We start from the raw sequence: 14,892 nt of genomic DNA on the forward strand, positions 1-14,892 counted from the left end.
GCCTTACCCCAAATAAACTGACTGGCTGATTACACATTCGTAATTATCTATTTGCTAAATCATTCTCCATATGTTGGACATCCTCCATAACCAGAAAAAACCCTCCCCTTCAATGACTGTGGCTTCGTCAGGTATCACTACTACAAAACAAATCATCCTAGGACCTCCTCAAGCCAATATTTAATTCTCAGTCTCAAATGCAATTATATATCCATGTAATTTGTCAACCCCCATTGCTGACCATGTGCTGCTGATATTGTGGTTATCAAAGACCAAAACCACATTGAAGCATAGCATACAATGTGATGTGATCTAAGCACTTAATAGCCAGGAACCTAGTAGGCCATTTCTAACAGTAATTATTATCCCTGGGTGTAAGGTTCAGGGGGCCCTAGCAAACTCTGAAATGGAGGCTGCATGAAATTGCATTTTATATTACTTACAATATGCTCATTGCTCAGGTTTGAAAATGATTTGCATGGTTGGCTACATATGGTGCAAACTAAATTCAACATACATAACATTGAGTTGTCTGCCACAGTCACATTTTTAAGAATTTGTTTTACATTGAGTCCTTTCCAACTGATCGCTTTCAGGAAATATCGTTCAGGTTTTGAATATGATACGTGCATATGTGAACACACCTGTCTGTGGCTGTTTACATAACGTGTTCTTTTGTGTCTTACTACATACATAAGAAAGCGTGTGAATCATTTAATTCTACACAACTGCCACACATGCAAACAAATTGGAACACTAAGTCTAAAACGAGGTATTCTTATTCCATGTACACATGGCCATTCCACCTAATGCAACAACAACACATATATTCCAGAACCTTCACAGTAAACATGTCAACATTGGGTCAATGTTGGCATGTGTTGTGAACCAACGTTGGACCAGTGGTGACCCAATATTCTATGTTAACTGGGTTTACATCATCATTAGCTGTAAACAATCCACCGCTGGATAAGCAAAGAACTCTGTCTTACCTATTAAAGAGTTCAGTCCGTTTAGTGCTGATGTTGGTATTTGTAGTAATAAAGCCTTTAACAGTCAGCTCCACTATATTCTCACCAGACAGCTCGTAGAGAATTAATTATTGGAGGCAGCGTTGACCATAAATCAGAGACACGTATCTGCCCCTTGCCTTGGCATCTAAAGTTTAGATTCCGCTGAAGTTTGAGGCATCTTGGGGCATGCAAAACATTCATTTTTCAAAGCAATAAAAATGTGACCAGCAAAACGTTGTTTTTTTGTGCTCTAAGCTGGTGCCAATAATGCCCTTTATATGTACTGTATGTCCCTGTGAAATTTCCAGATATACTGTACACTATTACAGTCATGCAGCCCTTTCTGATCTGCTGACATTTTAAAAATATAATTCATATTTATATACCTGGAAAACAAACATTCGGTTTACACATGCAATTACAACAAATCTGTCTAATTTGTCACGTTGTAAACCCAGAGATTAAGTCCTAAACATTTCTGAATGGCAAGAATAATGACTTCGATTATTTTTTTCTGGTGGAGGAATTTTTTTATGGGAAAATGTAACATTTTCACACATTACTACATTCAGTGAAAAGGTTACAAAAACACGAAATTGTTTATGTCACAAATAACATTTTCAAACAAGAGACATCACCAAAAATGTGCATGTATTTTGCACCGTTAAATTGTCAGCAGTCATAAAGTTAATAATATCAGATTTATGGGTTTTCTCTTGTAATATCTTCTCATATTAAGTGTGTATATAGTTATTGAGTCTCTTTGGACCGAATGATGCAGTTCAGATTGGGCCCTTATCCAATCCCACACAATCCAATCTGACCGCGATCAATTGGGATAGGACATGTGTTGCTCAATGATGTGTCGCGCAATTCTTTTAGATTTGAATGAGAACATAAATAGTTTTAAGATACAATTTTGTGAAGTGTAAAAAAAAAGTGATTTTATTTACCCAAGAAAGTCTCAATAAGTTTTAATACTCTTTAATGCAAGAGAGTCTTGCATTGGGATGTTTGACAAATTCCTTTCGTGAGTATTTTTCTCCTGTGGGAGGAAGCCTGGAGTACCCAGAGTAATTAAACAGTTTCAGTTTTATTTATTTGGTATAGCCCTGTGAGCCTGTCGGCTCTTGAATCGGGTGCAACCGCAACAAACAAAAAACAAAAGCATGAACAAGAAAACATCTTAAAGTGACTTTGTGCAAACAGAAAAATCCAGGAAAAAACAGCAAAGTCTTCCAGAAAAAAAAGCACCGTACACCAACGCTGTGCAAAAATCCCAGTGGGATGCAAGTCAAACAACAACAACCACCACAAGACATCTTAGATTAAAGCCATCATTCTAACTCCGTACTACAACAAACAAACATGGCCAAACCAAAAAACGTTTTCTAAATCATACATACTATCCTAGTCTCCAAGAGGCGTTGTACACGAGGGGACTATGCTCTTTTGCCGCTGTGCGCCAAGTCTCTGGAACACTATTTCCATTCACTTCAGGACTTTTAAATAAAGCTTAAAAAATATTTGTATTCATAATAGAGGTTTTTGGGTTAGATTGCGTAAATATAAATGTGTCGTTAAACCCGCCGTTAGCACATTTATATTTACGCGATCTAACCCAAAAACCTCTTAAGGATAATATTGGTCGCGAAAGTCTAAGTGTTATAAAATATGTTTTATTCAATGGCTTTCCTTGCTGGTTGATTGGATTTTATCGAGATTGTGACATTTTAAATCAGTTTTTTAAATAGCTTGGCTGGGTTCCACCTATTATCAGTTGCCCATGTTTCTATTTTTGTCTTATCTTTGGTTTTATTGTATTATGATTGGGGTTTTACTGGTGTATCAGTGTTTCATTTTAAAATAGTTTTACCTCTGATATACGGCACTTTGAGATTACAATTTGAAAGGCGCTTGATAAAACGGAGTTTATTATTATTATTATACTTGGGTATAACTCAAAGGTTCACACATGGGTCCATGAACCCACTTTTGTACCAACACCTCCTGACCACCTGACAGCCCAGCAGTTTTGGCATTGTCACTCAAAAAAATTCATGCGATCTACCAACCTTTGCCTCCAAAGCACTGGATTTCAGACCTGCATCACAGCTTGATAGAGTAAATACAGTTTCGCGTGTATATTGATTTGCAATCCGAATTGTGAATCCAGCATGCTGTCGACTCTTCTACTAGTCTTTATCAATTCCATGACTAAATGTTGTAAATATAAATAAATTTGCATACCAAACATACATTCGCATTTTTGTCACATTACAAGTATAACCTAAATATGTGCGTTTTACAAGTTTTGCAAATTAATTTAAATGCCATTCTAATACTGTATATACAATAATTGAAACTATATGTTGCCTTAAAGGAATCACCCTAATTGTGATTATTCATATATTTTTAGGCATCATACTGCAATACTGCATTTTGTAATAGTTTTTTTTTAAATAACCGAAACTAAAATGCTTAAACTCCACCATACTGCAAATCGCTCCAAATGTAATTGTGTAATGTCCTGTAATTCAGTGTGAAATTCCGATATTGATGGCTGCAATACTTTTTTCTTTATTACAGATTAAGTCTAAGTTAAAACTGTTATGCAAATGAGTTTATCGTTCTCAGAATTTCAGTACAGTACAAAACAGCAGATAAAAAATGTAGGTTTTTACATGGACAGGATGGAATGCCCAAAATTGGAAGAAAAAACAAACATTTGTAGGTGGAAAAGGAACATTCCCTTTCAAAAAATAACTTTGCTGTCGTTGGGCGTACTAGTTAACAACAACACTGTACATTTTATGATTGTATTTATCGTAAGTCATAGATCTAAGCCAGATAAACATCGCATTACGTTTATCTTTGTGGCATTTGAATAACAAAAAATATATTTTTTTAAACATCACTTAACTTGTTTTGCTAATATGAGCCCAACTTTGCAGCTTTTCTCAATCCGTTATTTAATTTTCTGCACCTGACTTCCATTGGTTATTTTAATGCCATCAATACATCTGACATGGATGACATGTTAAGTATTTACAGTTATCCATTTTTATTTGTTAACTACTGTGCAATTTTATTTACAAAAAACTGTCACTGTGCATGATATAGGCAAAAGCATGTCTTCTTGTCTGATCCCATCTCTAATATGTGATTTGTTGTTTTCTTTATGTAATCTCATTGCAGCTGTTCCATTTATTATTATAAATTATTATTGTGATTCCTGAATATTTTATTTGGGCGTCTGTGAAAGCCTGGATGTACACTGAATCAATACCTTCTCAAGGCAAGGCATAATGATAATTTACATAATTTGTCTTTTGTAAAATCTGATTAATAGTACTGTGCGTGATCCATGGTACAGGAACCTTTCCTAAACTCGGCTTGCTCAAGTAGTTTTTTTGGCCTCTCAATTTTACATTATTGCTCCCAATGACCACAAACAGTTTCTAATAAATGTGTTTATTAGAAACTGATTTATAGGCGAATAGTTCCGTAATTCTTCAAATCACTTCCATCAACTTTTTTTTTTACAGATAAACGTTTGAGGCGTCATTATATGATTGAGGAATTTATTTTATTTACTTATACATATTTTATAAATACATCCCCAAATTCTGGCTCAAACTCATGTCACACCTTTGATGGCCAAAGTTATACCATCCAGTCCAGGAACTTTCCATTGTTTTATACTGTGAAGGGCCGCGTGTTTACTTCAAGTTTTACATTGGAACTTCCTTCTTTTAATTTGAAAAATGATTTTATTCCTGGGATATTTGTAGATTTTCTTTTTTACAATAACAAAAAAGTGTCACATTTCTATACAAATTTCAAGATTATATCTCTTGTCACGTGCAACGATTCCATGTTTCTCCGTAAGGACGAGCATAAAATTGTGAATTTCCAATTTTGTCTCTATCATAATTTATGGTTCCATATTTTTCCCAAAATGGCTACGACCATTTTTTTTATTGCTAATTGTCTACAATTGTTGCTGCTTTATTGCCCTCATGTTTGCTATGACGTCTTCCATCATTTTTGTTCTTCGATTTTTCTCATCCTTTTCCCAATTACAGAGTGTGTTCAATCTATTGCCAAGCCATCTTTTATCCAGCAGTAGATGGATCATGACCGATGATTTAACCTAGACACCATAACGAATCACTAAATCTATAGTATGCAATATTTATGCTTACAAACTATTTTATTGCCAGAAGCAACTACTTTATATTGTAAGATATACAAATCACAAGTACTCTGGGTAGGAGACTCTAATGTACGATGCAGTGACACATTCGTGACATGAAAGGCTGTGTAAAAAAAAATGTAACGGTTCATTATTTTTGTTAAACCCTTTGGCAGAAAATGCTAATTTAGTAACTTTTCTTGGCACCTTTTTAACGCTTTACATTTACTGCCTGCCTCTATACTCGTGTAACCTTGGCTGGTCTGCATTATCCACCAGTCAATACCTATTGAGCTACTTGCTCAGTGTAACAAGTTATTTGAATCACAATCAAAGAGCAGAAACTGAATACTTATGAGAAAGCCTTTTAGCTATATAAGTAATTAGTTTCCTCTCTGCTCATTTAGTGTAATTGCATTTGCTTTGTACAGTATTTTTTTTTATAGAGTAGCAACTAATAAATGCTCACAGCTGCGAAGCTGGCTGGCTCCATTTCAATAGGATGTGCCTTTGCTGTATGCAGATGCAGAATTGATTTGGGCACGCTACATGGGCATCTTATGTAGCGTACCCAACCTTATGACCATAATTGCCATTTATGGCGCTACGATTGGTATTCTTTCTTGACTAATTAAATGCAGGATTAATCATTATTGTATAGTGGCAGTTGTGCACTTTACTGCTGGGGAAATCTCATTGATTGAAACCGTCTCTGCGTTGTATACAAAATTAATGTATTCGGTGAAATTAAAATGTGCCCACGATATTTATTACATAAAGAAAGCAAAACTGAGTGCTTTAGTGTATTATGCCAGCAAAATCCCATCCCACATCAAGCGAAAGTGCACAGCAGTAAGTATATTGTAATATAATTCTTGCTTCATAAAAGACCCTCCGTTTTCCTGTTTGGTGAATTTTTATGGATATTTACCACATTATGTAGGTCATGTTTAATTAAATTCATTTATTGTCTCTAAAAGTTACGATCGTTGTGTTATGCAAAAACGACTTTATGGGTATTGCCCAGGCCATACAGGGCGATATGTCAAAGGCCAGCTGACATTCCATTACTGATGAGGGATCCCGAAAATAATATTCACAGCATTGTGATGAAAACATGAACATATAATCGAAATTGTGACACGGTTTAACTGTCTTGGAGAAAAATCATACCATTATCTTTTTACAAGCATACAGTTTCAATTACCACGTGGTAATAGCTACAGCTGAGCGGTGTGGAGTTGGGCAAGATGTGCTGTGACTCGGCAGCTCTGGCACTGTGCGCGTTCGTCGTGTATCTTTTGGCGGGTCACTGCTTTGTACAGATTTGCAGGCGTAGCCGGTCCGCCCTTCCCCCCCCTCTCCTCCCGTGAATCAAAACAAAGGGGGGGACAGGTCGGCTAAATAGACAACAACAAAAATAATAAAGTTTCGGTGACGATGAGTAGATGTTCTGCGTTGTGTTTTGTCCTCATGAGACGTGGGCGACGCCACGAACAATGAGCGCACAAGAGGTTCGTGAAACGGCAAAGGTTTATTTCAAAGTGTTCTTCCAAGGGGCATTTGCATCATCTGAAATTCATGACCAGACAGACCCTCGTCAACCTCCACGTTACGCAACACCTCGGCTCAGTCCCTCGGCACGTCGTCCACCCCAAATCTAAAATTGGTGCGCTCTCTACTCCCAAAAGTCTACACACAGCGGGGCGTGCCCTGCTGTGCACGCAAGGCTTGGGATCAATTTTCTAATCATCATTGACTTCACTTATAATGAAAAAAAACGCACGTGGCTCTCCGTACCAATTACAGCAACGTGTAGCAGAGGGCACAATTCTAAGTGCGGTTCTTTACCAGGTAAGCTCACACCCGGCTACACAGGTGAACTGTGTGATGGGCATCACAGTAGCCCTGACAAACTTGCGTGGCTTGCTGATAACCCACTGAAGCTGGATTAAAAACGAGTATGCCTCTGCCTCTGATTTCCCATTGGCAGTTAAATTTGCACTTGCTGAAGGTCGTGAGATTCACATTAGCCACCCAAGTCTTCCAATTTGTTCCATGATGGTGACCTTCAGACAAGGACGATGTGTCATTTAATTGAAAACATGAAGTCATGCTTATAATTGATAAAGTATGCGCATGCACAATTAAATAATTATTCAATGTACATGCTGAATGGAAAAACAAGTACAGTATTTGTTTTATTTAGTTGGACTTTCCTGCATTGAGTTTTATTTTAACAAGAAAAAATCGTGATGACAGTTGTGATTCGTCCCTTGGATTGATAATTATCGACAAATGTACACACAGAGAGTTAACTTATACAATGAGCTAATACTCAAAGAAGGGGTTATTGTATACGGTGGGTTCAAATTACTTGAAAAGGTTATGTCAGCAATGTATGATTTTACGTGGCAAACATTCCAGATCAACATCGAGTCGTGAGATATGCTGGCGTCTGGAGATGATTCCACAATGCTTTGCAGCCTGTTTTGCACTTTTACATTTCTTACACGTCAACGAGATGTAGATCCTGTAGACAAATAGTTCATATTTATTTATTTTACAAGCCTACAGACTGTGCTCACGTTACCATTTGACGGAGTGTTACGCTGCGTGTTTTGACAGCTGGCCTCCAGCAGAATTTGCCAAGTACAAAATATCAACAAATGGTTGCTAATCTATACTCTACTGATGATGAGTGCTGCATTAACCTGTGTTGATGATTATGTGATTGGTATTGGAAGCTTAAAAGCTCAACGCTCTCACATTTGAGCCCAACAAGTCCGTGACCTAACACAGGCCTGAGTGGTGCTGTGTTGTAGAATATTCCAGTTTTCTTTTCAGCACGAGAACAATAAGCCTGTTTCCCCTTCCTCTGCAGTTTTCACATGGATGTAGCAATTAATGCTAAGTGTATAATAAACAAATATTTAAACAAACTAATAAAACTGAAAAAAATGCATACATTATCAAACCATATTTGTTAGTATGTTGAACTTATTTCGCACCATACGTAGCCAACCGTGCTCATAGGAGGTGATGTAGAAGGACAGCAAACTAAAGACAAAAAGCAGTTCTAAAGAAATAAGTTGGTCAATTTAGATGTTTTAAAATTGCATAGCTCCACTGGCTTCCTAATATCAGTAGGAGCACTCGAGACGGCCAGCTGAAGGGCATCTAAAAGCACGCGATGCAGTGGCCGATCTATGCATGTTTTACCACAAGTGTGTGTGGTGTTTACGCACGCTGGATGCCTTGTAACAGTTGTCTCGTTTGTGTTTCAACATCTTAATTCCTATACTGTTGCCAGAAAGGGTAAAGCCTATCATTTTTCCCCCATCATCTTTATACTGTCAAAACGGCCTCATAGAAACAAGGCTGCAACTAATTATGCACATTGAAAAGCGAACTTATTTTAATTTGTATATATCTAAGCTGGCTCGTGAAACAAAATGAGCCAGCTCGAATTTGACAAAGTGCTCTCATTTGTTAATACAGTCATAACTGTGTGGCGGGATGGTATTTGGCCTACTCTCACATACTTATTAGATGCCTCGGGAGTGGTGGACGTGCCCACACTTTACTAGTCCACTTGCTGATTCCTGACTGGTCTTCCCGTGCTACTGCTGAGTGGACAGAGGCAGGTCTTTTGTAAAATATAAACTTGCACCATTATTTAAACTGCCGCACTGGGAAATTGAATCGAACTTGCGACCTCTGGATTGTAGATCCAGGGTGATAACCATCACAATGTGGTAACACTGTTAAAGAAAAAAATAAAATGTATAAGCAACTCACAGTTATCACTCTGGAATAGCTGTGTTGGCTAATTTTATTTTGGTATAAAAGTGGGGTCTAATTAATTCCCCGTGGCGTACGAATGTCTATTTGCGTTGGCCTGTGTGTACACAGCCAGGAGGCACTGTGCGTGGAGGGCGGACACTGGCTGGCCCCAGGCACGGTATGGAGACCTCCTGGGGTGCGACGGGCACGGGGTCTTACAGGGGTGGCACGCAGCAGCAGCACCACGGCTACGTACACACGCACACCAATGCCACGGTCAGTGCATGCCACTCGGCACCATTAACCCCTTCTCTGTGTGACCGCACCTATGAAGATGTGTGATTCTGTTACAATTAATCTGCTGTCTTTTCGAAACGTTACAATGTTTGGCTTTTCATATTTGGTGGGAAATGTGATTGTTCGTAAACAAAATGAATTTCCATTTGCAGACCTAAGCTAGCCATGGATATTCTTTATTCCCATGGCAGAGGCCAGTCTATTCATAGGGCAACCACTAAAGTTAATTTGATTATGGTGAACCAATGGAATGAAAGCTGACATCAACATTGGCTTTGATAGCTGTTACCCAGGCACAATGATGATGTGTGATAAACAATGTGCATGTGTTAACTTAACATGTAAATTTTTGTTACTCAACAATATTGCCACTAATAATTGATCGTTAATTAATGTGGCCTAACTCAAAATAAAGTGGAGTATTCATAAATGTAAATGCATATCTGTTTATTATTTCATAAAACTGCACATTGTATTGCACAATATAACCAGAACTGTGTTGATTAGTATTTGTTTCTAAGGACCAACTTGTTTCGGAGATTAACTCAATCCAACTAGAAAACCCCGTAATTTTGTCATCACCTCTGGTTCATCACCCATCTTGCTTACTGTAATCCCAGCCCATTTCCTCTTATGCTGTTCTTACTACCGTACGAATCCAAAACGTTTCCAAATATAAATGGTTTCAGTTCTCAGATTTTGAGAGACTTTTCAATGTTTCAATGCGCTTTTACAAAATATATAAAAGGGATCTTGATATTTATTTGTTAATATCTGGGAAAACACCCTCCCAGTGCCATACAACTGTGTTCATTATGCAACTTGAATCGGTGCCATCTGAACCATAAATTCGACCACTCTAATCAAACATGTATATCACCAACACAGCAGTAAGCAGCCCTGATGGCATATCCTCGATTGTGTGCTGTGCCATCTGCCACATCACTATGATCTCACTAAGTGTTTTCTGTAAGAGAATCCCAGTCACAGTTGCTGCTGAAAATGTAACGCCTTTAAGCTACCTTGCACATCATTATCAACTAGCTATCTATCCACTGCTCGATAAAGGCACAGCTCAGCACATTGTCATTACACTGGTCAACAAAAAAAAATCTGGCCTGGACTTTTGCAGCTGTTTTAGACTAATTTCAGGGTGCTGATTCCAAATCTGATCTCAGATTTGCTCTATCACATCTCATTTTTATGCTATCGGCATACCCCATTTTCATTGATTTTACCCGAAATTAACTCTGTCACTTATGATTGCAAGTTGTTGCGAGTCAGTGACTGCTTTAGTGTTAAAATGTGGTGCTGTATTTTTAGGATAGTGTGTTTATAATATCATTTTATGTAGATATCCACATTCATTTAATATTTTTCTTCTGGAGTTTTTATTGAAAATGCAATATTTGATATCTCAAAAACCTGATGTGATACCCAAAAACTGATGCCAGATTTGGAATCAGCACCCCAAAATTACCTCAAAACCGTTGGAATACCTTATGCCAAAAAAAGTGTGTTGACCAGAGTTATCCCTCACAGAGCTGCGATGCCACAATCCATTCTAGATTTGAAGCTTTCGTGACTGCAAGGATTCATACTCTTAGTTATTTCGGTAAAGTCACGTAGGTAAAAAATGAAATTAAAATTAATAAAAATAAAACAATAAAAATCACGACGTTTCGGAGGCAACACAAGTCTCCGTCATCAGGTGGGACCGTCACAGCCAGATTTGCTGCATCAAGTGGGGAGGGATTCAAGATGTAAGCTCTTAAGTACCAGTTAAGGGGGGAGGGAGGGGAGGGGTTTATCAATCCATCTCCGTCCTGCACTCGAGCTCGTATCGTCGCTTTATCACTGCAGTGGCTGCCAGAGGTCGCAACCGGGTACCCGATACCCGTACCCTACCCGATACCCGGCTACCCGTACCCGGCCGGGTACGGGTAGCCGTTTGCGACCCTGGTGCGGCCGGGTACGGTTACGGGTAGACCATGAGTCACTGGTGAGTAACTGTTTGTCACTCATTTCCCAACGTCTTGTCTCTTCTCACAATTCAAGTTCCTAGAATCAACCCACCCGCACCTGCAACATGGCTTCATCCCAGAGGTCGCAATCAGGTACCCGATACCCGTACCCTACCCGATACCCGGCTACCCATACCTGGCCGGGTACGGGTACGGGTAGCCGTTTGCGACCCTGGTGCGGCCGGGTACGGGTACGGGTAGACCGTGAGTCACTGGTGAGTAACTGTTTGTCACTCATTTCCCAACGTCTTGTCTCTTCTCACAATTCAAGTTCCTAGAATCAACCCACCCGCGCCTGCAACATGGCTTCATCCCAGAGGTCGCAATCAGGTACCCGATACCCGTACCCTACCCGTACCCGGCCGGGTACGGGTAGGATACAGATACGGCCGGGTACGGGTACGGGTACCCGTTTGCGACCCTGGTGCGGCCGGGTACGTGTAAGGAATCAAAACCCGTTTGCGACCTCTGGTGGCCGGTCCTCTCAGGTCTATGACCTCCTTTTACAGGTAGGAACAACAGTTCCACACTGCCCACCAGGGATTATTTGTCTGTCGTGCATAGCCCCTCCCAAACATGTAGTACGCTCCCGGATTGGTTGAAGTGCGTCACGTGACCGCAAGCTTTCTGTCGTGCACGAATGCACTGTCCAACCAAGTTCCTACCTGCCCACTCCGAAGGAACGTGTTTCTGCCACTCCATCACCAGCCTCATACATCGGATCGGCTGTCAACCTTTTTTGCCCGATCCCACTTTCTTCACAATACAACTAATCTACATTGCTTATACTTTACTTGAACAAGCTACATTCTTTTTCTGATCTCTGTTTCCTTGTTTATGTCATTTTAGTGTAATTCCTAATGTGCATTTATCCATGCAATGCAGACGTGTTAGCTCTTGCTCCGTGTTCTTTGTAACCGTGCATGTTTGCCGATCCGTATGTCTCTCAGCGGGTGATACGCGTGATTGAAGAAGTTATTATTTAGGCTCATTGGTACTTGGCTTTTCGTTTGAAGCCATTTATAAAGATGGAACAGCTGAAATGAAATTGCATGTAGAAAGTTAAGAAATAGTTATCAGAGGAGTCAGGCAAATGAGATGTGCTCTCAGCAAGGCAATTCACGGTGACACGAGATGATACTTTCCAAAAAAAAGATGGGAGAAACAAAGACTTAAATATAACTAGTAAAAGTATTCACCACATTGAAAGCCCAATCTCCCCCCTATCCTCCTGACGTCATGGTTTGTGCACTGTATTGGGCTTCAACTGAAATATAATAAACCAATTTTTTTAAAAAGTATTAACCATATCAGATGTTCTGATAACCACATCATCGCAGTAGAACAACAAATGGCAATGCATTACAGGAAATTATAGAAGAACCCAAATACAAAGGCTGAAAAGTGTGGCTGAAAATGAACACTGTTTGAGTCATGGTCTACAACCTCACTTTTCTCAACTAAATAAAATAATTGTCTGAGGAACTCGTATCTAAAGCACAACATATCATTATATCTAGAGTAGCTATTTAAGGTGGCCTCGAATAAAAAAATAAAACAAAAGAGCAGAATGGGGTCTTTTTGGAGAAAACAATAATTTCATTACGAAAAAAGTTACGGCTAACGAACCCAAACGTGGACCCTGATTGCCCACAGGGATAAGTGGGTCCATCATAAATAAATAAATAGAACCCACAAAATGTTGCCCATAGTTATGTTTACAAAATTGTGCTGAGCATAGGTACAAAATGTTAAACGGCCAGCAACAAACAGTGTTATCAAAGTTTAAAGAGGTCACAGTAACCACATGTCTTGAATTGAGCAAGGGGAATTCCAAAGTACAGCAGTGTGAGGGAAGAAGCATAAATAGAAGAGTATAGTAGTAGGTTTTTACCCTTTCAACTGGTACAAAACTGACACCATTATACAAGGGATCATGTTTGCAATAACCACAACACAAGCAGTCAAATGCAAACAAAAAGAAACAACTCTGATAATGATATGCACTGTCCTTGAAGTTGATTGGTCCACACCCGAGACAGCTTTTCTTAGAGCCTAGTCTCCATTGGTGTTGGACCAGATGACGCCAAAAGGCGTACCTTGTATAAAGGTGTCAGTTTTGTACCAGTTGAAAGGGTAAAACCCTACTACTATATTTTGTCACTGGTAAAGGAGGTCTCATAGCATAAATAGAAGAGTTTTGACTTGCAGTGTGGTAATTGGACACAGTGTGGATCGGACGAAACTGTCAGTCTGGTAGACCAAGTCCTCAACATAGGTAGAGGAATCGATGAGTGAAGTTCACGGTAATCGTAACCCATGGTAGCAGCAGTAGAAGAGTGACAAGGAAGCCACAGGCTGCTCGTGAATGAGCGAAGGGTTGGAGTGAATGAGTGAGTGCTCGATCATCAATCCGATTAGCACGGTTGACTACGTATGGTGCAAAATAGTTCAACATACCATACGTACTGCCCATAGACGCAACACTGCCCATAGACTCAACACTGCCGATAGACTCAACACTACACCTCCGATTAGCATGGTTGAGTACATACGGTGTGAAAGAAGTTCAACATACGGACTGCTTTGCGTTCACTATTACGTCTGCTCATTGCACAGATGTCCGTGCATTATTGTGTTATCGGTGTGAAAGCACAGGAGAGTTGCAGTCCATTAACATTTGTTTTACTGAAATTGTAATAACAGGAAGATGATTTACAATCCTTCCACTGGATGAAGGACTCTCCATTTTGTCAGTCACTCGAGTTGTTTTCACCATACTGCACCAAGGTGGTCAGTGTGGGTTGGTGAAGGAGGGAGAGGCCCAGGACCGTTTCAGACAACTCGCCACTGACAATAACTAGCCAAGAACTCGGGTAACTGCCTTCAAAGGACAGTGCACGAACGACTGTGCCACTGCTCCACACCCAATCCAGGCTGAACTTATCCTAAAAAGCGAGTTATGTTTACGTGTCTATCTTTGGCAAACATTTTCAATCCATTACTTTTGTAAAGATCGTGATTTTATGGGATCTCTGCCATTGCACGTATGCGTGAACACATGCCAAGTGTGAGGTCCTGCCAGCAACGTTATCTCGTGCGACAAATGGGGATGCTATTGGTTGGGGATTTTCCAAGAGAGCTGCGATGACTCATTTCAATTCTGCAGTGAAATGAAATGTCAGATGTGTGAGAGTAAAAGTTTTAACTTGAACAATTTTTGATATGAAATGTCCTTTTAGGTGTCCTTGTCATTTTTTAGCACTTACTTTTCCTGTGATGTGGCAACCCATTAAATGCCTAGAAGTACCGCTCAGCACAAAGGGGGTAATTTAGTAGAGGGATTAAAAACCCTCCTAGTGGGACATTAATCAGCAAATTCCCATCATCTTAGGTTAAACCATTTGCCACTGCTTTCGGTATTGGTCCTTGTTGTTTTAAGAAAAGCTTTTGTCATAAATGATTTTTTGGGGATTTTATTCTCCAACTTTAACAATGAGTACTAATTTTAATATATTAACGAGTTTCTGATTAAATACAACGTTGTGATGGAATTGCATTAATACTGCAATGT

The 14,892-nt window shown here is 39.4% G+C and overlaps 1 protein-coding gene across 5 annotated transcripts in view; it reads left to right on the forward strand.

Moving 5' to 3' along the window:
* The window catches only part of LOC144943408 (RNA-binding motif, single-stranded-interacting protein 3-like), a 148,003-nt gene that overhangs the window by 21,757 nt on the left and 111,354 nt on the right, over positions 1–14,892 (forward strand). For 4 of the 5 annotated variants that reach the window (XM_078870790.1, XM_078870818.1, XM_078870809.1 and 1 more), the window contains exon 2: positions 9,127–9,273. The exons of the other annotated variant lie outside the window; for it this stretch is intronic. In XM_078870790.1, coding sequence (XP_078726916.1) covers positions 9,127–9,273 — 147 coding nt within the window. The remainder of the gene's footprint in view (positions 1–9,126; positions 9,274–14,892) is intronic. 5 annotated transcript variants of the gene reach the window in all.

This window comes from Lampetra fluviatilis, chromosome 2, assembly GCF_964198595.1.
Source record: "Lampetra fluviatilis chromosome 2, kcLamFluv1.1, whole genome shotgun sequence".
NCBI classification, from domain to species: Eukaryota; Metazoa; Chordata; class Hyperoartia; order Petromyzontiformes; family Petromyzontidae; genus Lampetra; species Lampetra fluviatilis.